This window comes from Microcebus murinus, chromosome 5, assembly GCF_040939455.1.
Source record: "Microcebus murinus isolate Inina chromosome 5, M.murinus_Inina_mat1.0, whole genome shotgun sequence".
NCBI lineage: Eukaryota > Metazoa > Chordata > Mammalia > Primates > Cheirogaleidae > Microcebus > Microcebus murinus.
The window spans coordinates 291288-317885 of record NC_134108.1 but is presented as its reverse complement, the minus strand read 5'-3'; the positions used below and the strand labels follow the sequence as shown (position 1 = coordinate 317885).

The window sequence follows — 26598 nt, the reverse complement described above, 5'->3', positions numbered from 1 at the left end:
CTCTTCTGGGCTGCAGGCCATCTTCTCAAGTGGAAAGGGAACGAAAGAGTTCTCTGGCTGCGTCTTATAGGGACACTAATCCCATTCATGGAGCTCCACCCTCCTGGCCTAGTCACCTCCCAAAGGGCCCACCTCCAAGACAATCATATTGGGGATTAATTTCAACATATTAATTTTGCAGGGGCACAAACATTACAAACTTGACTCTGTTGCACTTGTTCCTTAAGGTTTGACATGTTAATTTGTGTCCACATCCAGGCCGTGCACCCTTTGCCTCTTGGCTTAACCCCACAGCACCCTTGGCTGATGTTACTTAGAAAGAAAAAACCAACAGGAAATGAAAGCCTTGTATACTGAAAGGGAGAGATTCCTTCCCAAATCCTTTAATGCATACATGATGTCACTTCAATTTGGTAATTTTTTTTTTTTTTTTGAGACAGAGTCTCAATCTCTTGCCTGGGCTAGAGTGCCATGGCGTCAGCCTAGCTCACAGCAACATCAAACTCCTGGGCTCAAGCGATCCTCCTGCCTCAGCCTCCCGAGTAGCTGGGACAACAGGCACGCACCACCATGCCCGGCTAATTTTTTCTATTTTTAGTTGTTTGGCTAATTTCTTTCTATTTATAGAAGAGACGGGTCTCGCTCTTGCTCAGGCTGGTCTCGAAGTCATGAGCTCAAGCAATCCTCCCGCCTCGGCCTCCCAGAGTGCTAGGATTACAGGCGTGAGCCACCACGTCTGGCCTGGTACTGTTTTTTGATCGCTGAGCCAAGTACTTTGCCAGATCCTGAAGGAAACCAACAGAATGTTTTTCCTAGAACATCATTTGACCATTTTACTTCCCTGATGGACGCTGCATCGGCTCGCCACCGCTTCCAGCACCGCTGCTGAGACGTATTGTGCATAAGGACAGGTTTCAAGATGCATCTTAAGTAATTTGGCATTATTAATAATTGACGTTTGTCAATAATTTACTTCTTAAGGACGCTCTCTTGGTTGCAGAGAACTGCGGCTAGAAGAACGGAAGTGTGCAGTTGGCGCCTACCTTATCTTCCAGCCGGTGGGGCGCGTCCTGAACGTGCACGCGGCCTTCCCAAAGCAGCCTCAGCATGGGCCGGCGCTCCGCGCACCACCGCCCGGCCTGCCCGCGCTCTCTCACTTCCGTTCCGGACCCAAGCCCGCCTTCAGCTCACGAACCTACAACTGCAGCAGGACGAGCCCACGGCCAACCTTCCCCGCGCTCGCTGCAGCCGTGCCCCAGGGCACCCCGCGGGAGCCCCGCCCGGGAGCGCCGCCCGGGAGCGACCCGAGGAGGGAACAGCGGAGGGTGCAGGGGAGCACCCCGGCGAGCGCGCGCCGGCCGCGCAGGGCCCGGCAGAGTCGCACGGCGCGGGCACCCGCGGCCGCGCCCACCCAGCCAGGCAGGGCCTCGCGCGGCCCGGGCCATCAGCCTGCACGGGCAAAAGCCGGCGGCCAGCCACCTCTCGGCCCGGCAGGACGGTGTCCGTGGAACCAAGAGGGACAAGGGCAGCGCCCACGACAGCCTGCGGGAAGCGAGCGGACACCTTAACCCGGAGCCGCCGAAGCGCCTCGTAGTTTCCCGGGCAACACACTGAGCGTCGCGCTCCGCCGGCGCCTGCGCGCCCCGCGCCTGCCCCCTGCGCGCCCCGGGCCTTTCCCCGTGCGCCTGCGCGCGTCGCTTCCTGCAGCGCCTCCGGCGCCCAGCCGCGCAGGCGCAGTCCCCGGGAACTGGGCGGGCCCTGGGGCGGAAGCGTCTCCGGCGGAAGCGGAAATGAGCGCGGCGGTGCTGCGCTGTGGCTGTGGGGCGGCGCTGAGGGCCGAGGAGTCGCGTTTCTGGTGGCTTCTACAGGTAGGGCTGACCGGTCTTGGGTGGCCGTGCGTCCCCCGCTTCCGACCCTCGTGCGCGTCAGCCCGTGGGCCACAGAGCTCGGGTGCCGTCCCGGCTGCGCCGCGTCCCCGCTTTGCCCGCGGCGGGACCCTGGGCCGGGCGGCAGCTGCGCCCGACGTGGGCCGGGGCCGCCGCAAGGCGCCTGTGGGGTCAACCCCGAACCCACCGCTCCCCTCAGGACGGGTCTGGCTCCTGCATGTCGGTTTCGGGTCAGGTCTGCGGTCCCTCACGGCCGCGCGGCTTCTCTGGTCGTCCCTGGAGAGGCGTCCTCTCTCCTCGCCTTCGCTCTAGGCATTCTGGCTGCCCCGGGACCAGGGACCAGCGCCTCACAGGTACTTTCCTCCGCGGGGAGGAGAGATGAACAGACAGGCCCTGCCTGCGAGGGGTTCACAGACCGAGTGGGGAACGCCGACGTCACGCAGGCCCGATAACACAGGAGCGGAGAGGTGTCTTAGCTGATTTGCCCCAGGAGGGCCTGGAAGTTTCCAAAAAGGAGGAATTTGAGCTGAGCTTTGAGTAAGTGGGAGTTGGGTGGTGAAAGAGGATTGAGAGACTATTCCTGTTTCTGGCAGAGGGAGCAGAAATGTTTAAGACGTGAAGGTTTCAGACAGTCGGTCGTATTTGGGGAATTAGAGCAGTACAGCATTCCTGGGACAAGACACGTTGCTTATGTGGGGCAAGGAAGTAATATGCCCAGACCTTAGTGTTAAAAAAGAAAAATCCGTCCGGCAGGTATAGGGGTGGTGGAGTGGGATGACTCTGCAGCTTGTCAGGGCTTTTGCAGTCATTCAGGGAACCGAAAACCCGGACTTGAGATGGAGAAAACGGGAGGCAAAGAGGTGAGGGGGTGGGCTTGATAATGGCCTGAGCCCCTGAGTAGATGATTCAGAGAGTGAGAAACAGATTGCAGGCCAAGTCTGGAGCACCAGGGTCCCTACTACCCACTCCCCAGTGTGTTAGATGTCTTCCCAAGTCCCTCTGTGTCTAGCGTCCTTTTGTCTTTGACCTCGGTCTCTCCGTATCCCCTTAGGCCTGCTTGTCTTTGGACCTTGCTTTTAGAAGCTGTTCTGTCTGCCCCCACTGCAGCCTCCACACTGTAGTCTCTATATTTTGATTTCCTCATCATCCTATTTCTGCCATCTCCAAGCTCCACCATTAGTGGGTTTTCCCCGACCTTGCTGTTCCTTTTGTCTTGGAACTCTAATTGTGCTTTTCTTACCAGTTGTGTTCTTTTTTTTTTTTTTTTTGAGACAGAGTCTCGCTTTGTTGCCTAGGCTAGAGTGCGTGCCACGGCGTCAGCCTAGCTCACAGCAACCTCAAACTCCTGGGCTCAAGCAACCCTGCTGCCTCAGCCTCCCAAGTAGCTGGGACTACAAGCATGCGCCACTATGCCCGGCTAATTTTTTTTCTATATATATTAGTTGGCCAATTAATTTCTATTTATAGTAGAGATGGGGTCTCCCTCTTGTTCAGGCTGGTTTCGAACTCCTGACCTCGAGCAATCCGCCCGCCTCAGCCTCCCAGAGAGCTAGGATTACAGGCATGAGCCACCGCGCCCGGCCCCAGTTGTGTTCTTGAAAAGCACCAACACCGTAGCTGTGCCAGAGTCCTCACCATTCCTCTCTGTCTCTCTCTCTTTCTATATACATATATGTGTATAGCATTTCTCAACCACCTTATCTCCCAGTTTTTTGTTTAGTTTTTAACTCCCTAATCTTCCAGACGTATGGAAATCTCTGATCAGCCGTGGCCCATTGAGAAGACTACAGTAGATGACCTCTTTCATCACTTGCAGTTTTTAACATCCTGAAATTCTACCTTATCCATGAAAATGAAGTTCAGGCTTATGGGTCTCTCACTTATATGGGCCTCTTCCCAGGCACTGGGACCTCAGAAGTCTTAAGTTTATAATGTGTTCTCTAGTTTGAAAAAACGGTCCCTAATTTTTTTGTTTCAGACCCTTTAAAATTTGGATCCCTCCAAAACTGGCCACTTGTCATCCTGCTGCTTTGAGATTTTTGTTTTGTTTTTCAGACTTTCCCATTTCCACCTCCTACTTCTTCTCCTTCTACCATGTGCTTGTTATTTAGACCCGGGGAGAAAATATAAATGAGTGGAACTGGTCAAATTCCTGACATAGGCCAGGCTTAGTGGCTCACACCTGTAATCCCAGCACTTTGGGAGGCTGAGGCAGGAAGTCCCTTGAGCCCAGAAGTTTGAGGCTGCAGTGAGCTACCCTGTTTCCCCTAAAATAAGACAGGGTCTTATATTTATTTTTCCTCAAGAAGACACCCTAGGGCTTATTTTCAGGGGATGTGTTATTTTCCCCTCAAAGCCTCAGCTTGCAGCATGCACAGGATGGCTGGGACCTGACAGGGGGAGCTGACCTTGTTGGCGGGGCTGCCCACACCTTTCTGGTCACCTCTGGGATAGTAGCTGTCATGATGGGGCAGATGAGTAGGGCTGCTTGTCTTCTTTATCGCTTCGCAACAAAATGCATGAGTTGTACAGATACACTGAGTAGCCACGCTGATCACTAGGTCTTATTTTCAGGGTAGGGCTTATATTGCGCAAATGCTTAGAAATTCTGCTAGGGCTTATTTTATGGGTAGGTCTTATTTTCAGGGAAACACGGTATGATCATGCTACTACACTCTAGCCTGGACAACAGAGCAAGACCCTGTCTCTAAAAAAAAAAAAGGAATTCCTGATACAAAACTAACTTCATTTTGCACTGGTGTCAGAGCTTGATAAAGTAGTAGATTGGCAGAATCTTTGCTACTCCTTTGTTACAAGTTTTAATGCATGTATTGTTAGATGTATATTTCACTGCTGAGTTGCCACTTCCTTCAAGGAAAGGTTGGTGGTGAGAAAGATGGTTGGCTTAATTGAAATCATAAAAGCAACTCTTAGCTCCAAGGAAACTAGGGTTATATACTATGGAAATTCATTCAGAGGAGTTTATTGCAACCTTTCTTTTATTACTTTGAAAATGACACAACCCTAAGGCTATCATTTATTTCTATAGAGCTTTGTAATAAGTGTAAATAACTTTATTTTAATTTGCTTTGAGACAGCTGTTTCTTTGTAAGGTGTTCCATTGGGAAAATCTTCAGAGATTTAGAGCATATTAAAGTTAAATTATTTCTATAAATATAACAAGGTATTTCTAAAGGATTTTTTGGTGGCAGTTTAAAATCCTCCTATCTTGAGAGGTAAATTATGATCTTATTTTTACAAACAAGGAAGTCAGTGATGTACAAAGAGGTTAAATGATTTGAGTTCTACACCTACAGTAAATCAGGGCCTTTGCTAGCCAAAAAAGCCAGCTCCTGAGTAGTGGTTTTCTCCCCTCACCCCACCACTTGTTTCTTTTTTGAGATGCGGTCTTGCTGTGTCACCCAGGCTGGAGTGTAATGTGACATGATCATAGCTCACTGCAGCTCTGACCTCCTCGCTTCAAATGATCCTCCTGCCTCAGCCTTCCAAAGTGCTGGGATTACAGGCACGAGCCACCATACCTGACCTCGAATTTTCCTTGTAAACAAATATTAATAAATGGGAATCTATTTCAGTTTGCTCTTACAGAACATTTAATGTAAGATGGACCAAATTGTATCCTTCAGTGTGTCTATTTATACCTTTCTGCACACATGCATGTATTTCTGTATGCTAGGTTCTATAAAAGTGAGCAGTATTAATCCTGTTCCTGTTAGGACTTTAGCCTCCAAAATTAACTCTCTGTGGATTCATGCAAATTATTATAAAGTCATTTACAGTAAAGCCATGGTCACCTATGACAAGAGGATAGTAACTTTCTGAATAGCAATTTCCGGATAGTTTAGATTTTTGCCCATTAAGCAGCAAAGTATCTCATTTAGGATGAGAATCTTTCTAAAATGTATCTTCACATTCTTTTTTTTTTTTTGAGACTGAGTCTGGCTTTGTTGTCCAGGCCAGAGTGAGTGCCCTGGTGTCAGCCTAGCTTACAGCAACCTCAAACTCCTGGGCTCAAGCAATCCTGCTGTCTCAGCCTCTCGAGTAGCTGGGACTACAGGCATGCGCCACCATGCCCTGCTAATTTTTTCTATATATATTAGTTGGCCAATTAATTTCTTTGTATTTATAGTAAAGACGGGGTCTCCCTCTTGCTCAGGCTGGTTTTGAACTCCTGACCTCGAGCAATCCGTCCGCCTCGGCCTCCCAGAGTGCTAGGATTACAGGCGTGAGCCACTACGCCCGGCCTATCTTCTCATTCTTAAATGGAATGTGCTGAATGTGATGTAAGCTTTTCATAATGATCTCAAGTCATCATTTTAAACATACTTTGTTATGATGTAAACAGTGATATTCTCAGGCTTGTTAAGGCATATATAGCTGTTTTCTCTTTTTCCTTTTTTCATTATAAGGCGGAAAGGCATAAAAACTATGTCTTCCCACTTTTTAAAGTTTTCTGCCCTTCTCTTTTCCACAGACAGCTGTCAGCACTTCCACTGCTGTCAGTGTTCCTGCCTAGGTCCCTGTACCTCCCTCTCTGGGGGCTCAGGAACTAAATGTTAGAAGTGATTAGAAAACTAGTCCATAGATGATGATAAGAGTCTAAGGAAGTTTCTTGGGAGTAAGTTGTTTTAGCTTTAATTCATGAACTTCTTGATTTGTATCAGATCTTCTTATCCTGAATTCTGGATAAATGAGGCATTATAAATTTGTATAGGTGTACACACATTTTCCTTTCTACGTTCAGTGACAGTGGTTTTCACATTGTGTTTTATCAGCCTCTAAGGTGTTTTGTGGAGCTCTGTGGGGTAGGAAGGCCAAGGGCACAAGACTTCTGGGCTACTGGGAGAAGCCAGAGAAGAGACTTTTCAGTCCTAGCCCTCCTGTTGGGGCCCTGGAGTGGGCTAGTGACTGGGAATAACTTGTGGGTAAGGACACCGACAGCCCAGCTCTGGAGCGAGGCACTTGGCCCTCCTGGCACATACAGGCTGGCAGTAACCGGTCACTCCAGTGTGCAGTAGCGCTAGATGAGGTTGTGCCTGGGAAAAGGAAGCCAGAGTTTGGAGGCTGGCGGGACCAAATCTTGCTTCCCTGTTGATTGCTGACTGTGACCTGGGCAGGTGACATCCCTGACATGCACTGCTGGCTGTCTTCCCAACGGGCCCTCCTGCCTTCTTTGCTACCCAAGCGTGTCTTTGACAGAAGTGGCCAATCAGAACTGATAATGTGCTCCTGTCTGGCCAGTGGGGCTAGAGGGGATGCTGTGGGACTTTGGGCATAAATGGCACTTGTGTACACAGCTGGGCACATTTCGACGCATATATTGCTCTCCCCCTAGGCTTGGTTCTTCTCTAACGGACTCTGAGCCTTTGCCTCCTTCTGTCAAGAGGGTTCATCTTAGGGGGTCTGTCTTGTTCACTGCTGTGTCAAGAGCTGCCAGATTGGGACTTGGAGTATAGGAAGTAGTAGGTGAGTACTTACTGTGTGAATGTGGCTGAGTTTAGATCTCATGCCCTTGGTATATCTGTGGGGGTCAGAAGAGGATCTCTGCCCTTTGTTTTCAGCATAGAGAAGTGGGGCTCTGCCTGCCCCCAGTCTTGGGATTCCCCCAGAGTAGGGAGGTTTTGGATCCTGGTCAGCCGTGACACCAATGTCCACGATAGCTCATCAGCTGCCCCCAGTCTTGCCTGCCTCTGATTCCCACATAGAGCAGTGTTTTCTGAAAGGCACTTGCTGAGCAGCCTTGAGTGACGATTCGTTTCCTTGTGGATAAAGTGTAGGCATTTTAGCTTAGTTTATAACGGTCTTCACAAATCTGGCCCTATCTACTCCAGTCTCATCTCATTTTTCCTTAAAACAGAGCTTCTAGCCATACTGTTGGTTTTTTTTTTTATTTCCATATTTGATGAACAAATTTATAACAAATAAAATTGTAGGTTAGTTAAACTATTAATACTTAATGGAACAGGTTTTAAGCTCCTTAGAAACATTCACCTAGTAATTTTTAAAAGGATACCTTGGCCGGGCACATCCTAGCACTCTGGGAGGCTGAGGCGGGCGGATTGTTTGAGCTCAGGAGTTCAAGACCAACCTGAGCAAGAGTGAGAGCCCATCTCTACTAAAAGTAGAAAAAATTAGCCGGGCATGGTGGTGCATGCCTGTAGTCCCAGCTACTCGGGAGGCTGAGGCAGGAGGATCGCTTGAGGCCAGTAGTTTGAGGTTGCTGGGAGCTAGGCTGATGCCACGGCACTCTAGCCCTGGCAACAGAGTAAGACTCTGTCTTAAAAATAAAATAAAATAGTCCCTTATGTACCTTTGAAACATTTTCTCTCTCTTACTCTTGGCTGATGCTTCCCTCCGGCCACATCTGCCTGTCCTCAGGCCTAGCTTTATGTGCCTTTTTCCCACACCAGGCTGGCTCTCCCTGCTGAGTATTGCCTGGGCCTGGCCCCTGCCATCTTTGTCCTGCAGTTACACTCATGAGATGGCTGCGTGGTGGGTGTTTCCCTGCCAGCTTGCTGCTGCTGGAGGGCAGGGGCCTTATTCATGGCTCAGTGTCTACTCTGGTGCCTAACATAAAGGTGCTTGCTGAATGCAGGATCCAAATTTATTTTCAGATAAAATTACCTGGCATTGTGGAGGAGAACTGAGTATTCATGAGTTATAAATGGGTCTGTACTTGGTACAACCCTGGTGGAGAAAAACTACTCATATGTGCTTATATTTGACTGGGTAACTTCGTATCTGAGATCCTAAGGAAATATCAGAGATGAGCTCAAAGGTTCATATGCAGGGGTGTGATAACATACTTATTTATGGGATGCATTTGAAATAGCCTAAATGTTCAACAGTGGGTTAAGTAACTCAAGTCCACATTGTGCACCCATTAAACATGACATTGTAGGAGAATGTTAACATCATGATTTGGGAATAGTCATAATAAATTAAGACATGAAAACAGAGTATAAAAGCATGATCTCAGTTTTTTTAGAATTTCAGAATATTATGGGGGTACAAACGTTTTGGTTACATAAATTGCTTTTGTACTGTTTGAGTCAAAGTTATAAGTGTGCCCATCCCTCAGATAGTGTGCATTGTACCTGTTAGGTGTGAATTTACCCATCCCGGCCTCCCCTCTCCCTCCTGCTTGATTTCTGCTGAATATTATTTCTATATGTGCACATGAATGTTGTTTGATTAGTTCCAGTTTAATGGTGAGTACATGTGATGCTTGTTTTTCCATTCTTGTGATACTTTACTTAGAAGAATGGTCTCTATTCCTGATCTCAATTTTAAGAGCAATGAATAATAGGAAAAGGCTAGAAATATGTAAAATGTTTGTCATCATTGTCTTTGGAAGATGAGATTATAGGTAGTTTTTAAAAATGTTCCTTTGTGCTTTCTATGAATTTTCTGCAAAGAACATGGTTACTTTTTTAATCAGAAATTTTTTTATAAATACATTTCCAATATTAAAAAGTACTCTAGTTTGTAAAAATTACAAATATGGTGAGGCATCACAAAAATTTATAGGCCTTTCTAAATGGTGCTGGGAAAACTGGATAGCCACATGTAGAAGACTGAAACAGGATCCACACCTTTTACTTCTCACAAAAATCAACTCACACTGGGTAACATACTTGAACCCTAGGTGTGAAACGATTAGAATTCTAGAGGAAAATGTTGGAAATACTCTTCTAGACATTGGCCCAGGCAAAGAATTTATGAAGAAGACCCCAAAGGCAATCACAGCATCAATAAAAATAAATAAATGGAACCTGATCAAATTAAAAAGCTTCTGCACAGCCAAGGAAACTGTAAAGAGAGCAAACAGACAACCCACAGAATAGGAGGAAATTTTTGCAAGTTACACGTCCGATGAAGGGCTGATAACTAGAATCTACTTAGAACTTAGGAAAATCAGCAAGGAAAAAGCAAACAACCCTATCAAAAAGTGAGCAAAGGACATGAACAGAAACTTTCCAAAAGAAGACAGAATAATGGCCAACAAACATATGAAAAGATGCTCAACATCTCTAATCATCAGAGAAGTGCAAATTAAAACCACAATGAGATGTCACTTACCTCCAGTGAGAATGGCCCTTTTTAACAAGTCCCCAAACAATAAATGTTGGCATGGATGTGGAGAGATACAAACACTCCTACTTTGCTGGTGGGACTGCAAACGAGTTCAGCCTCTGTGGAAAGCAATATGGAGATACTTTAAAGCGATACAAGTGGATCTACCATTTGATCCACCAATCCTATTACTGGGCCAATCTACCCAAAAGAACAAAAGTCACTCTATGAAAAAGACACCTGCACTCGAATGTTTATAGCAGCACAATTCACAATCGCAAAGATGTGGAAACAACCCAAGTCCCCATCAATACATGAGTGGATTAATAAAATGTGGTATATGTATACCATGGAATACTATTCAGCTATAAGAAACAATGGTGATATAGCACCTCTTGTATTTTCCTGGATAGAGCTAGAACCCATTCTATTAAGTGAAGTATCCCAAGAATGGAAAAATAAGCACCACATGTACTCACCAGCAAATTGGTATTAACTGATCAACACCTAAGTGGACATACAGGAATAACATTTATTGGATGTTGGGCAGGTGGGGAGGAGGGGATGGGTATATACATGCATAATGAGTGTGATGTGCACCATCTGGGGGATGGACACGCTTGAAGCTCTGACTTGAGGGGGGAAGGGGACAAGGGCAATATACGTAACCTTAACCCTTTGCACTCGGATGTCGAGTGTGACTCGACACGGTTAGCAAAAATTATAGAGATTAAAATTATTCTTTGAGTATATCAATAATTTGAAATATAAAAAAATCCAAATAAGTTTGTATGAAAAGAAACTCCAGTTTTTTATTCTATTGCAGTGCTTTGTAAAATCTGGGGTATTTTTAAAAATTAAATCCCAAGTAGAATAAAGGAATCGAGTAAAAAGCCAGTGCAAAGGATTAACATTTGTACCCCCACAATATGCTGGAAAAAGAAAATTTATAGGGCTTTTAAAAATATTTTGAGATAATTTAATGATTTTGACTGGTGCTGGGCTGATGTTACTAAACTTTGGGCAACTGATAAAATATTAGATGAATAAATGTATAATATAATTATAACAAAATAAAACTGTACCACAACAATTGATGAGATAGGTTTTATAAACTTCACTTTGCAGATGAGGACTGTGAGCTTCTAGAACGAAGTAACTTGCCCAAGGTTTCACAGTTATTAAGTGGCAGTTAGAATTTAAACTTAGTTCTGTGTTGTGTTGGAGCCGTTCCTTTTATCAGCAGTACTATACTGCCCTTCATGTTCTCATTTTTCCCTGTGATGTAACTGAAAGGGAGTGTCTTGACATCAGCTGGCACCAGTGGTCCTGGCCAGACAGTTCTGGGGGCTCCTCCAGGGCACGGAGTGTGGACTCTGTACCTGGACGCGCCAAGAACATCATGATGGCTGTAGACTTTCCATTTCTTGCTTGAATAGGCCAGGGCTAAGGAAGATTCTGACACTTGTCAAAATGGTAAGAAAGATTTTATTTAAGACTGTTGCAGTGGAGAAGAGAGATCGGTCTTAACTCCAAATACAGCAAAAGCAGATGGGATTTGTCGCCAGTGAGCAGGGTGAAGGGATGAATGGATGGGAAATTTCTAAGAGGAGATACCAAGAGCAGGGGCATCAGATATCAAGGGTGGAGAGTTCTCTTTAAACTGTCTTAGCAGATTCTTGCTAAAAGCCCAAGATTGAGGCCAGGTGGAGAAGCAGGCCTGGGGCCTAACTAAAGTGTGGTCAGGAGAGTCTTTGTCAGTAGTTGGGAATTCCTGGGAAACTCAGCTCTTGAATAAGCCCTGCACAGAGACCCTCTAAAGCATCAAGACCAACTTGCACCCATCCTTGGTTTATTTATTCACTTGGTTGTTTGTTTGTACGTTCATAAATACGCAATGAACCTTTAGCAGACACTATCCTATGTTCTGGCATGGGGTAAATAGTGATCTCTTGGGATTTTCAGTCCCCGTTCTCACTGTATTGGTGTTAAGAGGTCCCTGTAAGTTTCACTTTTTAGGGGGGGATAGTGGGGAGAAGAGGAGAGGAGAGAAGAAACAGTAGACATTCCATACCAAGCCACGGGAGCTTGGGAGCCTGGGAGCCTGGGAGGACCCAGGCTCAGCTAGCAGTTACCATTGAAAGAAAAATTATTTCATGCTTGGAAATAAAGCAAGAACAAAAGAAGACTGCATGCTTTGTACTGTCATATGGGGCTATTGTTTGACAGATTCACCCAAGATTATTTAATTTTCTAACAAATGTACTTCTGTTTGACTTTGCTATTTACTCCCAATTAGAGTCCAGACACTGATGTAATATGCTGATTTGTAGATATTTGTCTTATGGAGATGAAAATTATTTCTGTCTGGTAAAGATAAGTCCAAAAGTTATGGATTTATTTTCTCCAATTTAAAAAGCTTATTTTAGTGTGCCTTTCCTGATGGACTGTGAATTCCAGCTCTTCCACTGCTGTGAACCAGCTTCCCTGTCTCTTAAGCTCCCTTGCTAAATACCGTTTGCATAAATTATGTCTTTTAGCTTTTGAAAATTATGCTGTGACAGGGTTGGGGAGCTGGGTGTGCCTTGAGGCAGTCACTGCTGCCAGGTACTGGTTGTCTTGCACAGGCTGTTTTCCACATGGAAGGTGCCCCTTGGGCTGTCCACAAATCCATTGTCCCTGTGTCCAGAGTGACCCTGTAGAATGGTCTGCACTGCCTGGGACATCCGTCAGTGTCGAGGGTTGGTATGTTTCTGCTGAGGCATGCCACTCCTCATTTTTGTAAGCCCAAAGAGTGCGAGTAAGGAAGCTTCTGTATTTCCCCTTTCCTCTTTCTTTCTACTTCCCCTGGTAACACAGTATGTTGGGACTGGTAAGGCTGTCAGATGAGTCTCAAGCCACCCCTGAGGATGAGGTGGCCTCCAGCTGTGCCTCTTGCCTGCCAGCAGCTCCTTGCCTCTTTCCTGCTGGAGATTTGTTGCCCAGACCCTTTGTAAGCCTCTTGAGGGCAGTGATTCTACTCTGCACTGTTTCTTTGGCCACTGTTTAATTCTATAAACTTGTCAGTTCCCAGTTTCTCTGATACATCATGGATTCATTCGTTTACTCATTTGAGTACTTAGCTGGGCCTGTCAGGTGGTAGATGTGCCGGGCGCTAGGCTGTGCCAGAGTGGTGAGGCCCATCTTAATGGTAGTGGCGCTCAGAGCGCCCCAGGCTGTACTGGGGCAATGAGACTCCTACTTGGTGAGACAGAACTTATATTTCTTTCTAAACAATTATCTAGATAATGAAAATTTCCTGTATAATTTGCAGGTAGAATGAATTTTATACACACACACACATTTCCCCTCCCCTCAGTCACCCTATAATCACTATCTTTACATAAAGAAATAAAAGGTTTCAAAAATTGTAATATCCACAGAGTTTTCTGTCTTTCTAGAGAACTTATTGCATACCACACTAACTGCAGTAAAAGTGAGTGTTGCAAATATTTAACGCTTTGAAGGTGCTGAAATACTGGGAGACACCCTCCAGTGTCACAAGCTCCCAAATCCCTGCCTACCCCCATTTTTCTTTGTGTGTGCTGTAGAAGAGCCCATTGTAATGTAACATTCCTGTGGTAATTTGTGATTCAAAATGTGAGAAATTGGCAGTATGAAAGACAGGAAGAACCAGTGCCTGCTTAATTAAAATAGTGAGCTTTTCAGTACTGGATGAGAAAGAAGGAAAAGCATTTGAATAAACTCAGAGGACTGAGCCTGACTTTCAAAATAAAAAGGAGAATATTTTGAGAAATTCAGTATTGTCACTTGCAGTTGTAATAGAAAATACTTGAAACAAAAATCCCTTTTTATTGGCAAGGGAAGGCAGCCCACCCAAATGTGGCAGACGCTGCTGCTGGAGGCTGGGCCACATCTGCCTGGAAGTGGGAGTGAAGGAGAGTTTGCTTTGCTTCCCCTCTTGGCCTTATCTCCGCGTGTGGGCATGTGGCTTCTTACCTGTCTTGAGCAATGCAGCCAGTAACTGGGAGCTGCCAGAGCCTGGCAGTCCCATCTGCTGCTGGCTTCTGACCCCAGTGGGCCTGTGGAGTGTAAGGTTTTTTGGTGGCAAAAAGAAAAGACAGACACAGAGAGAGAAAGAGTGGGGGCCAAACTATGTGGCTTTATTATACACTCGTGGACGAGGTTCTGGGGCCCCAAGAGAAGGGGGGCCCCAGAAGTCACCGCTGTTTGAAGGTGTTGAGGCCTTTTATACCCTTTGGGCCTGGCTAGGGAATTTTGGCGGGAAGAGCTGGGGATTTTAGGAGGGGCTGGAGGTATTTGTGGAATCCAAGAGCCAAAAAGTTCTTATCCAGGTGGACATCTGGGCAGGGCCTGGCAGTTTTGACCTTGGCAGGTCTGGTCTCATGAGCCTTTTCTTTTTTGATCTAGGGAAGGGAGGGGGCCTGCCACCAGCCTTACATGGAGGAGGGAAGAATCTGCAGGGGCTGGCCGTGGGCTCTGTTGGGCCCTCCACACCCTCTCACAGAGCTTGGTGGGAGAAGCAGGGTTTTTCACAATATGGAAAACCAAGTCAGAGTCCAGGTTTATCTTTGGTTGGCTCATTACCAACAAACCTTGCACAGCACACTTCATCAAGGATAGGCATAGAACAAGTCTTGAGTTTGTGAAATATAAGTGAAGTTTTTTAATCCTTCTGACCAACTTTCTTTGTGTGCTTGTATTCCCTTTCCAAAGCCTGTCCCCTGCCTGCTGTGTTGGAATAACGTCAGAAATAAGAGTGTAACCTTCCTGGACTTAGGATCCATGCCCAGGGGTCCAAAATGCAGAACCAATTTATAGATGAGATAATCATATTATTTCTTCTTCAAAAACTCAAATACCTTGTTTTTCCTGTGTTTCCAGGATGAACGGTATTTGAGTAATAGCCCTGTAATAGTGATCTGGGGTATATGTATTCATGTATCACAGTATATTTAATAGTTTAATGAGCAAGACTTCTCCAAATTTCAACATATGAAATGTGTGCTTTTTATGTAAACTCAATTTTTGCATATTTTTATTATTAATGGCTATTAAACACATAACTTCAAATTTTGTTAGGGGCTAATGTCCATTTAAATCAGTAAATCCCTCAAAGGTAGTCCTGTCAGGGTGGCTTTTCTCAACCTGGTGATATATTCACAGTTTCTTCATTTGTAAAATATAGCTTATAGCTTTTCTTTGTCAGGGTCGTTTCAAAGATTGAAGATTTTGTATGGTGAATGCCCAGCTATTTGGTGGCTGGCAGATACAGTGGATTGTAGGATGAGAGGTGTTGTGCGCAGTCACTTGCAACACCACTGCTACCCTCAATCCTGAGTCTAGGGGAGGCCTCATTTGTTCTGTGTTGGTGTTTGCATAATAAGGACTTTTTGTTCTGTTGTATTAAAGGACATACAGCCCTGATAACACTTAAAACTATAGTGGAAGGCCAGGCTAGTGGCGAGTGGCTTACGCCTGTAATCCTAGCACTTTGGGAAGCTGAGGCCGGAGGATTGCTCAGGGTCAGGAGTTTGAAACCAGCCTGAGCAAGAGCAAGACCCCGTCTCTACTAAAAATAGAAAGAAATTAATTGGCCAACTAAAAATATATAGAAAAAATTTAGCCGGGCATGGTGGCACGTGCCTGTAGACCCAGCTACTTGGGAGACTGAGGCAGAAGGATTGCTCGAACCCAGGAGTTTGAGGTTGCTGTGAGCTAGGCTGATGCCATGCACTCTAGCCGGGGCAACAGAGTGAGACTCTGTCTCAAAAAAAAAAAAAAAGTATAGTGGAAAAAATAGGCCATTTAGGATTAAAAAATGTCATGATAGGTTTTTTTCTTGAATGTGATGGATATTGCCTACTTGCAGAAAGCTTTATATTATGTCTTATATATGAGCATATTGTTACATATATACAGTATTCTGCTTATACAATTTCCACATTCTAAATTCTAACTCTTGAACTACTTTGTTTCTGATTCTAAATTTTAGAATGGGTCAGTTTTCCATTTAATGTCATCAGTATCTCATGTTACAATGTTTGGTATAGTAAATTTTTATGTAACTTTTTTAACACCTTTATTGAGATATATTTGACACATTTTCACAGTGTACAATTTGATGAGCTTTAAACCATCGCCACAAAGTAGTGCACATATCCGTCACCCCATAAGTGTCCCCGTGGTAATCCCTCTGTCTGTCCTATCACAGACAACCGTGGATCTGCTTTCTGTCACTGCAGGTTAGCTGAGCGCAGTGGACTAGGATCTGATGTGAGTTGAGTCATAGTGTGTTCTCTTCTTGTCCGGCTGCTTTTATTCAGCAAGATGATTTTGAGGATCATCTATGTTGCGTGTTTCAATTTATGTTTTAGATTTTTAACCATAACTTCTATTTGAGTTCCTACTTCTAAATGAGAAATACTACTTTTTTGAAAACTGTTAACCTCTTCTTGAATTTGGTTGAGAAACATCTTGAATAGTAACCTTTGTGAAAATCTTAAAAGATGGTTACACTCTATTGGCCTTGTGAAAGTCTAGCTAAAGTAATTACCTTCCATTTGGGTGAAGTCCTCATGTGTTGTAATTATAAACTCTTTAGGTTCCTAACCAGTGTATCATGTCACCTTGATGACAAGTGTTTTTTTGGAAATAGAGAAAGAATATTAAATGTTGTCTTGTGTTTGTTTTGAAAGATGCCATATGTCTAGTGGTAATTCTTAATCACTAATTACTAATCTGTTTTTCTTTCCAGATCTTTCCCAGAGTTCAGCTATGGGTGTAAGAGGTTTGCAAGGATTTGTGGGAAGTACCTGCCCACACGTGTGCACAGTGGTAAATTTGAAAGACCTGGCGGCACAGCACCGAAGCCGGCACCCGGCGTGCACTCCCACTGTGGTGGTGGATGCCATGTGTTGTCTCAGGTACTGGTACACTCCAGAATCCTGGGTCTGTGGTGGCCAGTGGCGAGAATACTTTTCTGCTTTGCGAGACTTTGTGAAAACCTTCTCGACTGTCGGCATTAGGCTGGTGTTCTTCTTTGATGGCACGGTGGAGCAGGGTAAGCGGGATGAATGGGTGAGGCGAAGACTGAAGAACAACAAGGAGATCAGCAGGATTTTTCATCACATCAAGTCGCACAGGCAGCAGCCCGCCAGAAACATGTTCTTTATCCCCTCGGGTCTAGCCGTGTTCACACGATTTGCCCTGAAGACCCTGGGTCAGGAGACTTTTTGCTCATTGCGGGAGGCAGACTACGAGGTTGCTTCCTACGGTCTCCAGCATGACTGTCTTGGGATTCTTGGGGAAGACACGGATTACTTAATCTATGACACTTGCCCCTATTTTTCTATTAGCGAGCTCTGTCTGGAGAGCCTGGACACTGTCATGCTTTGTAGAGAGAAACTCTGTGAGAGCCTGGACCTCCACCTGGCAGACCTTCCTCTGCTGGCCTGCCTACTTGGCAACGACATCATCCCAGAGGGCATGTTTGAAAGCTTTCGGTACAAGTGCTTATCTTCCTATACCTCTGTAAAAGAAAACTTTGACAAAAAAGGCAACGTTATCTTAGCTGTGTCAGATCATATATCTAAAGTTCGTCGCTTGCATCAAGGTGAGAAAAAATTAGAAGACATATTACCTTTGGGACCAAACAAAGCTCTTTTTTATAAGGGAGTGGCATCATATCTTTTGCCGGGACAGAAATCGCCATGGTTTTTCCTGAAGCCCAAAGGTATAACAGCTTTGGACAAACAAGTAATAGCCATGAGTTCAGACCCTGAATCCAAGCAAGATGTTCCCAAGTGTACAGACCCTGAATCCCAGCAAGACGTTTCCATGTGTACAGACCCTGAATCTAGGCAAGAAGTTCCCATGTGTACAGACCCTGAATCCAGGCAAGAAGTTCCCGTGTATACAGACCCTGAATCCAGGCAAGAAGTTCCCGTGTGTACAGACCCTGAATCCAGGCAAGAAGTTCCCATGTGTACAGACCCTGAATTCAGGCAAGAAGTTTCCGTGTGTACAGACCCTGAATCTAAGCAAGAAGTTCCTATGTGCACAAATCCTGAATCCAAACAAGAAGTTCCCTTATATGCAGATCCTGTATCCAAGCAAGAAGTTTCCATGTGTGCATACCCTGAAATCCAGCAAAAATTACCTATAGCAACAGACTCTGAATTTAAGCTAGAAGCTTCTATTTATACACACCCTGAAATTGAACAAGAAGACCCCATGAATATGGGGCCTGAAATAAAGCAAGAAGTAACCATGGTTTCAGACACCGAAATCCTAGAGGTACGTGGATCTGCCCACCCAAATCTAGTATGTCATGATTGAAAACATCTTGGTTGATGAATTTGTTAGTGAATATTTGTCGACTACCTTCAGTGGTTGAGGCACTGTGGGAGGACACAGAGCAGGAATCTGTGAGTCTGGTTGCAAAGAATGGCATCATGTATGTAAAAACTCACATCATAACCTACTTGTGATATTGTCACATGAATGTTACAGAAAAGAGGTGTAGGAACTCAAGGGACCCACTGAAGGTCATTGGTTAGCATACAGGGAGAAGTTCCCCAAAGAGGTAGAATTTGAGTGAGACCTTAATGGGGACCGGAATTTGCTTTGAACAGGCAAAGTCTTGGAGTTGCAGAAGTGCTGTCCTCTGGGGCACAGGAAGAGCAGTTAGGCTGGAGCGGGGGTTGGGATTGAGGGAAGGAGCAGGGAGGGAAAATGGAAAGGGCAGACAGTTCTGAGAGTCTCACAGGGCCTCGGGAGACTTGACGGGGGCCAGGCCACTGTGCATCAAGCACCTGTCGTGGGTGTGGTCCTGTGCCAGGTGCGTTGTGTGTCTTGTCTGAGCCTCTCAAGGCATCATCCTTGTTTTCCAGATGAGGTCCATGTCCACGTGAATGCTTAAAGGCATCTCAACAAGTTAGAAACCAAACTTACAGCCTCACCCACAAATCTTTTATTGTTCTTGGCATTATAAGTATCATCGTCTTTCATTTGTTACAGTTGCCTAGCTCTCTGGGGAGGCTGCCGGCTCCTAGAACTCTGGCCTGGGCGGCAGTGGAGCTGCTAGGGATGATGCCTGGAGGGTGGTGATGTTGGCTGGCCAGCCAGGGCTCTTCCTGGAACTTGAGCCTTTGTCACCTGCCATCCGCCTCTGCCCACCTCTGGACTCTTTTTGCTTGCTTCTGTGGGCTGTGGCCCTTTCCATGTCCCAACTCGCTCATCTCCAGTTTGTGTGTGGCCTTGCCAGGAGTCCCATTTGAGCTTAGGTAGGTTTGTTAAGGCTCCTCTTCTCAGACACTGGCTTGTGTTCACCCACAGACAGCCTCCCTGGCCTTGGCCATTTGAGTTAGCCTCCTGGGCATCTCACCCCAGTTCCCCCAAGGGGAATATGGCAGATTTGGTCAGAACACAAAGAGCATCATGTGTATTATGAAAGAATTTAGAACTTCATATTTGTACTCATTGAGGTGATTGGATATTTTTAAGCATGGGTGTGATGGGATGAGAAATTTGCTTTTTGCAAATTTCTGCAGAGAATAGATTTAAAGTGGCTGTTGCAGAAACTCAGGTAAAAGACAAAAGAGTTAGAATTAGGAAAAAGGCAGTGAAACAGGAAGAAGCAAATTCAAGAAATGTTTCAGAAGTGAAACTACTATTAAGTCTTTCTGTGGAGGTGAAGTTCCTTCTTGAGCACTAGGATGGCATTTGCCATTAGCTGAAGGAGGAGGAGGAAGGTTTTCTAGGGAGAATATTGAACTGAGTGCTGTTTCAGGTGAGTTGAGTAGACAGCATCTTTGACGCGGTCATGTAGCGAAATAGGGGCCTCAAGTCCCATTCCTGGCAGGAGGCAGACATTTGGAAGTCATCCTGTTTTATGTGTTAAGTAGAAGATTTGTGGGATGGAGACTTAAGAAACAGTGCACTGAGAGATCAGTGGTGGCAGAGGAGGTGGGAGAATGAGAAAAGACTTAGCCCAGCAGGAGCCCAAGGGGGTAAGTCTCAGGAAGGAGAAGAAGGCATCAGGAGTGTCTCGTGCTGCATATGTGAGGATATAGAATCCGGACTACACGTGGGCAGTTGTGTTTGGCAGTTAGGAGTTTTGGGGACCCTGCAGAGTGGTTACAGCAGAGGGTTGAGAGTTGAGGGTGGAGGCCAGATTGCAGCGGTTTGAGGAGCAAGCTTGGAGTCCAAGACGGCAGGGAGTTTGGCAGAAAGAGAGCCTTCGATGGGACGGGCGGGGTCAAGGGATGTGCCCGCAGGCCTATCTGAGCAGGAGGCGCTGGTGCAAAGTGGTGGGTCATGTGGTGTTCATTTTGTTGGACTTACATCTTTGAAAACAATTCTTCAGTTGCCCTTACAGTTTTTGTTTAAAATTTTTTTGCAGTGTAGTCTTCTAATCCTATCTAATAGGCAGATAAAATTCAAGTGCATGTGTATTTTAACCATACACAGTCACCCTGGAAATCCTTAGGTGGAAAGGTTGCAGGGCACAGCACTTACATTGGGTGGATGTCTACGTTTTCTCCACACTAGCATTTCGGAAAATCAGTTAAATTTAAGAGCAAATTATATGTGTTGCATAGTGCTAGATAAACTAAATTGATTTTGCTTTACAATTTTTTAATTAAGTGGATATGTTAAGATATTTGCAAGTATAGAATGCTATATATCTGCATTTAAGGGCAGAGATAAAAAACACTTAGATGATAATGATCTAATTAATGAATTAAAATTATAGAAAACTTAACTGAATACCTGTGCACATCCAGGTGTTGCATCTTAAATTCTGTGTAGTTGCCAAAATCAAGAATTTCTTGGTAGGGTAAATATAATTTATTATAATTTTCTAGATAGATTTGTAAAAATACCATCTCTTGAATTAAAGAGAGTCAGAAATGGAAGAGGGAATAAAATAAGTTAGAAGTGATTCTGCCCTTAAAGGATCATGAATACATAACTTGAACATTTCTCATAGATTCTGTATCAACATGGAATAGGTTGCTTCTGATGATCTTCAGTTGGTTAGATGGCAAGTTAGTGCTCTACGACTACTAACTCTTTAACATCTTTTTTTTTTTTTTTTTTTTTTTTTTGAGACAGAGTCTCACTTTGTTGCACAGGCTAGAGTGAGTGCCATGGCGTCAGCCTAGCTCACAGCAACCTCAAACTCCTGGGCTCAAGCAATCCTTCTGCCTCAGCCTCCCAAGTAGCTGGGACTACAGGCATGCGCCACCATGCCCTGCTAATTTTATATATATATATATTAGTTGGCCAATTAATTTCTTTCTATTTATAGTAGAGACGGGGTCTTGCTCTTGCTCAGGCTGGTTTCGAACTCCTGACCTCGAGCAATCCGCCCGCCTCGGCCTCCCAGAGTGCTAGGATTACAGGCGTGAGCCACCGCGCCCGGCCAACATCTTTTTTTTTTTAAACCTTACTTTAAAGTTGTTAGCAGATCTGCCTTGGTTTGAAGAAATTCTAGCAATGAAATAGACATTTTGTCATATGTGTAGTTTCTGAAGAGAGTCTTGGATAGTTTTATTATAATCTTATAATAATCATTAGCACTTAACTGACAGTGCACTGCACACCAAGGCCTCGTGGTAAGTGTTTCTCCTGTATGAACTCCTTGGCACTTTTAAAAAACATTTCATATATGAAGAAAGTAAGGGGCAGAGAGATCAGTCGATGGGCAGTTAGGTTGATTCCACATCTTTTCAATTGTGATGTGTGCTGCAATAAACATAAAAGTGCAGCAGTCTTTTTTTATATAATGATTTCTTTTCCTCTGGGTAGATCTGCAGTAGTAGGATTGCAGGATCTAATAATGATAGTCTACTTTTAGTTCTTTGATAAATCTCCATACTGATCTCTGTAGAGGTTGTACTAATTTATATTCTTACCAACAGTGTGAAAGTGTTCCCTTTTCACCACATCCACACCAACATCTGTTGTTTTGTAACTTTAATAGTGGCTCTTCTAATTGGAGTTAAGATGGTATCTTATTGTGGTTTTAGTGTGCATTTCCCTGATGATTAGTGATGTTAAGCATTTTTTCATGTTTCTTGGTCATTTGTATATCTTTTGAAAAATGCATGTTCATGTCATTTGCCACTTTTTTTAATGGGTTGTTTTATTCTTTCTGAGTTGAGTTCCTTATAGATTCTGGGTATTAATCCTTTGTCAGGCATGTAGTTAGTGAATATTGTCTCCCATTCTGTAGTTTGTCTCTGCACTTTTCTGATTGCTTCTTTTGCTCTGCACAAGCATTTTAGTTTAAGTCCCATTTGTCTATTTTTGTTTTTATTATATTTGTGGTCTTTGTCATAAATTTTATGTCTAGGCCAATGTCCAGAATAGTTTTCCCAAGGTTTTCTTCTAAGATTTTTGTTGTTTCAGGTTTTACATTTAAGTCTTTGATCCATCTGAGTTGATTTTTATATATGGATGAGAGATAGGGATCCAGTTTCTTTCTTCAACATGTGGGTATCCAATTTTCCCAGCACCATTTATCGAATATTGTGTCCTTTCTGCAGTGTACGTTTTTGCATCCTTTGTCAAAGATCAGTTGGTTGTAGGTATTTGGTTTTATTTCTGGCTTCTCTATTCTGTTCCTTTTATCTGTTTGTCTACTTTTGTGCCAATACCATGCTGTTTTGGTTACTGTAGACTTGTAGTATAAAATGTGATGCTTCCATTTTTGTTCCTTTTGCTTTGGATTGCTTTGGCTATTTGGGCTCTTTTTTGGTTCCATATGAATTTTAGAATTTTTTTTCCAATTCTGTGAAAAATCACATTGGTATTTCGATGGGAATTGCATTGAATCTGTAAATCACATTGGGCAAGCAATATGGTCATTCTAACAATATAGATTCTTCCAGTCCTTGAGCATGAGATATTTTTCCATTTGTTTGTGTCATCTACAATTTCTTTAATCAGTGATTTGTAGTTCTTGTAGTGATCTTTCACTTCTTTGGTTAAATTTATTCCTAGGTATTTTACTTTTTTTTCAGCTGTTGTAAATGGGATTGAGTTCTTGATTTGGTTCTCAGCTTGGTTGTTGTTGGTGTATAGAAATGCTATTGATTCTATAACCTGAGACTTTGCTGAATTCATTAATCTAGGAGTCTTTTGGAGGAGTCCTTAGGGTTTTCTAGGTATAAGATCGTATCACCAGCAACAGGGATAATTTGACCTCTTCTTCAGTTTGGATGCCCTTACTCTTGCCTGATTGCTCTGGCGAAGACTTCCAGTACTGTGTTGAATAGAAGTGGTGACAGTGGGCATCCTTGTCTTGTTCCAGTTCTTAGGAGGAATGCTTTTTTGATTGCATCCTTTCTTGGCTTTGGTATCAGGGTGATACTGGCTTTGAAGAATGAGTTAGGGAGGAATTCCCTCCTTCTTGAACTTTTGAAGCAGTCTCAGTAGGATTGGTACCAGTTTGTAAATCTGCTAGAATTTGGCTATGAATCCATCTGATCCTGAGCTTTTTTTGTTGTTGTTGGGAGATTTTTTTTTTTTAATTACTGATTCAATCTCACTATTTGTGACTGGTCTATTTAGGAGTTCTATTTCTTCCTGGTTCAATCTTGGGAGGTTGTATGCTTTCAGGAATACGTTCATTTCCTCTAGGTTTTCTAATTTTTGAGTGTGTAGTTCACAATAGTATCTGATGATCTTTTGTATTTCTGTGGTATCAGTTGTAATGTCTCCTTTGTCATTTCTGATTGTGTTTCTTCGGATAGTCTGTCTTCTCTTGGTTAGTTGAGCTAGTGGTTTATCAGTTTTGTTTCTTTTCGAAGAACCATTCTTTTATTTCATTGATACTTTGTATTGTTTTTGTCTCTATTTCATTTAGTTCTATTCTGAACTGTGTTATTTCTTTCTTCTGCTGACTTTGGTTTTGGTTTGTTCTTGTGGTTCTAGTTCTTTGAGATATGCTGTTAGGTTGTTAATTTGTGATCTTTCTACTTTTTTGATGTAGGCATTTAATACTGTGAGCTTCTCTCTCAGCACAGCTTTGGCTGCATCCCACAAGTTTTGTATCAGTTTTTAGCTTTATTCCACTGTGGTCTGAAAAGATACTTGATACGATTTCAATTTTTAAAAATTTGGTGATTTGTTTTTTGTCCCCAAAGTGGTGTACATTGGAGAACATTTCATGTCCTGATGCAAAGAATGTCTATTCTGTAGTTATTGGGTGAGATGTTCTGTAAATGTCTGTTAAGTCCATTTGGTCTAAAGTCTGATTTAAGTCCAGTATTTCTTTGTTGATTTTCTGTCTTGATGATCATTCCAGTGCTTTGAGTTGGGGTGTTGAAGTCCCCTACTATTATTGTGTTTCTGTCCAACTCTTTTGTTAGGTCTAGTAATATTCATTTTGTGAATCTGGGTGCATATATATTTAGAATTATTATAACCAGTTGCTGAATTGATCCCTTTATCATTATATTAATATAATGATCTTTGTCTTTTTTACTATTTTTGACTTAAAGTCTGTTTTATCTGACATAATTATAGCTATTCCTGCTCGCTTTTGGTTTCTGTTTGCATGGAATATCTTTTTCCACCCCTTTAACTTCAGTCTATATGTGTCTTTATGGGTAAGGTGAATTTCTTTTTCTTTTGTTCTTGAGACAGAGTCTTGCTTTGTTGCCCAGGCTAGAGTGAGTGCCATGGCATCAGCCTAGCTCACAGCAACCTTAAACTCCTGGGCTCAAGCAATCCTGCTGCCTCAGCCTCCCAAGTAGCTAGGACTACAGGCATGCGCCACCATGCCTGGCTAATTTTTTCTATATATGTTAGTTGGCTAATTAATTTCTTTGTATTTATAGTAGAGACGGGTTCTCGCTCTTGCTCAGGCTGGCTTCGAACTCCTGACCTCGAGCAGTCCACCTGCCTTGGCCTCCCAGAGTGCTAGGATTACAGGCGTGAGCCACCGCTCCCGGCCTTCTAAACTTTTTGATCTCTGTTCTCCTTTGGGAATACGGATAATTTGTAAGTTAGAATGCTCAAAGACTTTGCTCATTCTTTTTTATTCTTTTCCCCTTATTTTGTCTGACTGCGTTATTTCAGAAGACCTGTTTTCAAGTTCTGAGATTCTTTCTTCTGTTTGGTCTGATCTGTTTTTGAAGCTTTCGAATGTGTTTTGTATTTCCTTCAATGAATTTTTAAGCTCCAGAATTCGTTTGGTTTTTTAAAAAAGATCTCTCTCTCCTTGGTAAGTTTCTCATTCATATCCTGAGTTGATTTTTTTAATTTCTTTGTATTAGTTTACAGATTTCTCTCACTTCTTATTAAGCTTCTTTTGAATCGATATTTGGAATTCTTTATCTGGCATTACAAGGAATTCTTTCTGCTTGGGGTTCGTTGTTGGACAATTGTTGTTGTCCTTTGGTGGTGTCGTATTGCCTTGCTCTTTCGTGTTTCCATCCTTCCTTTGACATCTGATTTATTAGTCACTTGTTCTGATATTTTGAAATTGCTTTAGAAAGGGAGAATTTTTTTTCTGAAGGTGTATGTCTATTGTTGGTTGAGTAGGACACTTTGGCTTGATTTTTTGGTGCCTGCAATAGTGTGGTCTCTGTATGATTTCTTGGGCAGTACACATGGCCAGTGGTATCTGTGGTTTCTGTAGTGGCTTAGGGAAGAGTTATTGGTTGGGGTGGTGAAGTTTTCCTGGGAACTCAGATGGCAACTGTGAGCCAGTCTTTAGGCTCAGTGGTGGCAGCAGTTGGCCGAGTGTGCCTGATTTTAGGCCCCAGAGCAGCTTAGCTGACAGTGATATTAGTGTATGGGGGTGGGAGCAATTCTCGGGCCTTTAGGTGGCTTGCTTAGAAGCTGGGAGTTTGAGCAGAGGGTCAGGTGTGTGGGCAGGCTCTCAGGCCCCTGAGCAGCTGGTGCGATGTGGGAGGTGACAGTAGCTGTGCTGGAGCCACTCTCTAGGACCTAGATGGTCTATGTTGGTGTTGGTGGTAGTTGCAGTGGGTTGGGCAGGCTAGTCCCAGTGGGGATTGTCCTAAGTGTACTTAGGAGAGCTCGGGGTCCCCTCTCCCTCTCTGGCCAGGCAGTAGCTGCAGTCATGTCACCTTGAGGTTGGCCTGAGGACAGGGCATGGGGCCCAGCATTAAGCTCTCAAAATGGTGCTGGCTGTGGGCGTCTGATCAGAGTAGGCAAGAAACTCTGGGGAGCCCTGTGCACTCACGTCTTGGTCACACGGGAGCCTGTCTCAGGGTCATGGGGAATTGTCCTAGGTATGTGTAGGGGAGTTGGGCCCCCCTGTTCCTCCCCAGCCAGGCAGGGCTGCTTCAGCTCAAACTTGACCCGAGGGTGGGGCACTGCCCAGCTCTGCACTCCAAAGTGGTGCTTTGGGCCTGTGACCAGAGAGGGTGGAGCCCCCTCCAGGCAAATAGCATGGGTGAGATGCTGGGGGAAGGAGGGAGTGTTGTCAATCACCACAGGGTGATGGGAGTTGTCCTGGGAAGTTCACGGCGGAGGCTCCACATTCCTCCTCAGCTGGGTAGGGCTGCAGCTGTGCCGGCCTGAACTAAGCCCAAGGTGCTCCCAGCCTTGA

At 44.2% G+C, this 26598-nt stretch overlaps 1 protein-coding gene across 7 annotated transcripts in view; it reads left to right on the top strand.

Annotated features, from left to right (window-relative positions):
- Positions 1-1613: 1613 nt before the first annotated feature.
- Positions 1614-26598, top strand: part of FAM120B (family with sequence similarity 120 member B) — a 98154-nt gene continuing 73169 nt past the window's right edge. For 5 of the 7 annotated variants that reach the window (XM_076002769.1, XM_012782541.3, XM_076002767.1 and 2 more), the window contains exons 1-2: positions 1787-2239; positions 16762-18302. In XM_076002769.1, the coding sequence (XP_075858884.1) occupies positions 2104-2239; positions 16762-18302 (1677 nt within the window). In that variant the 5' untranslated portion in view covers positions 1787-2103. The other 2 variants (XM_012782545.3, XM_076002768.1) reach the window with 2 other exon arrangements.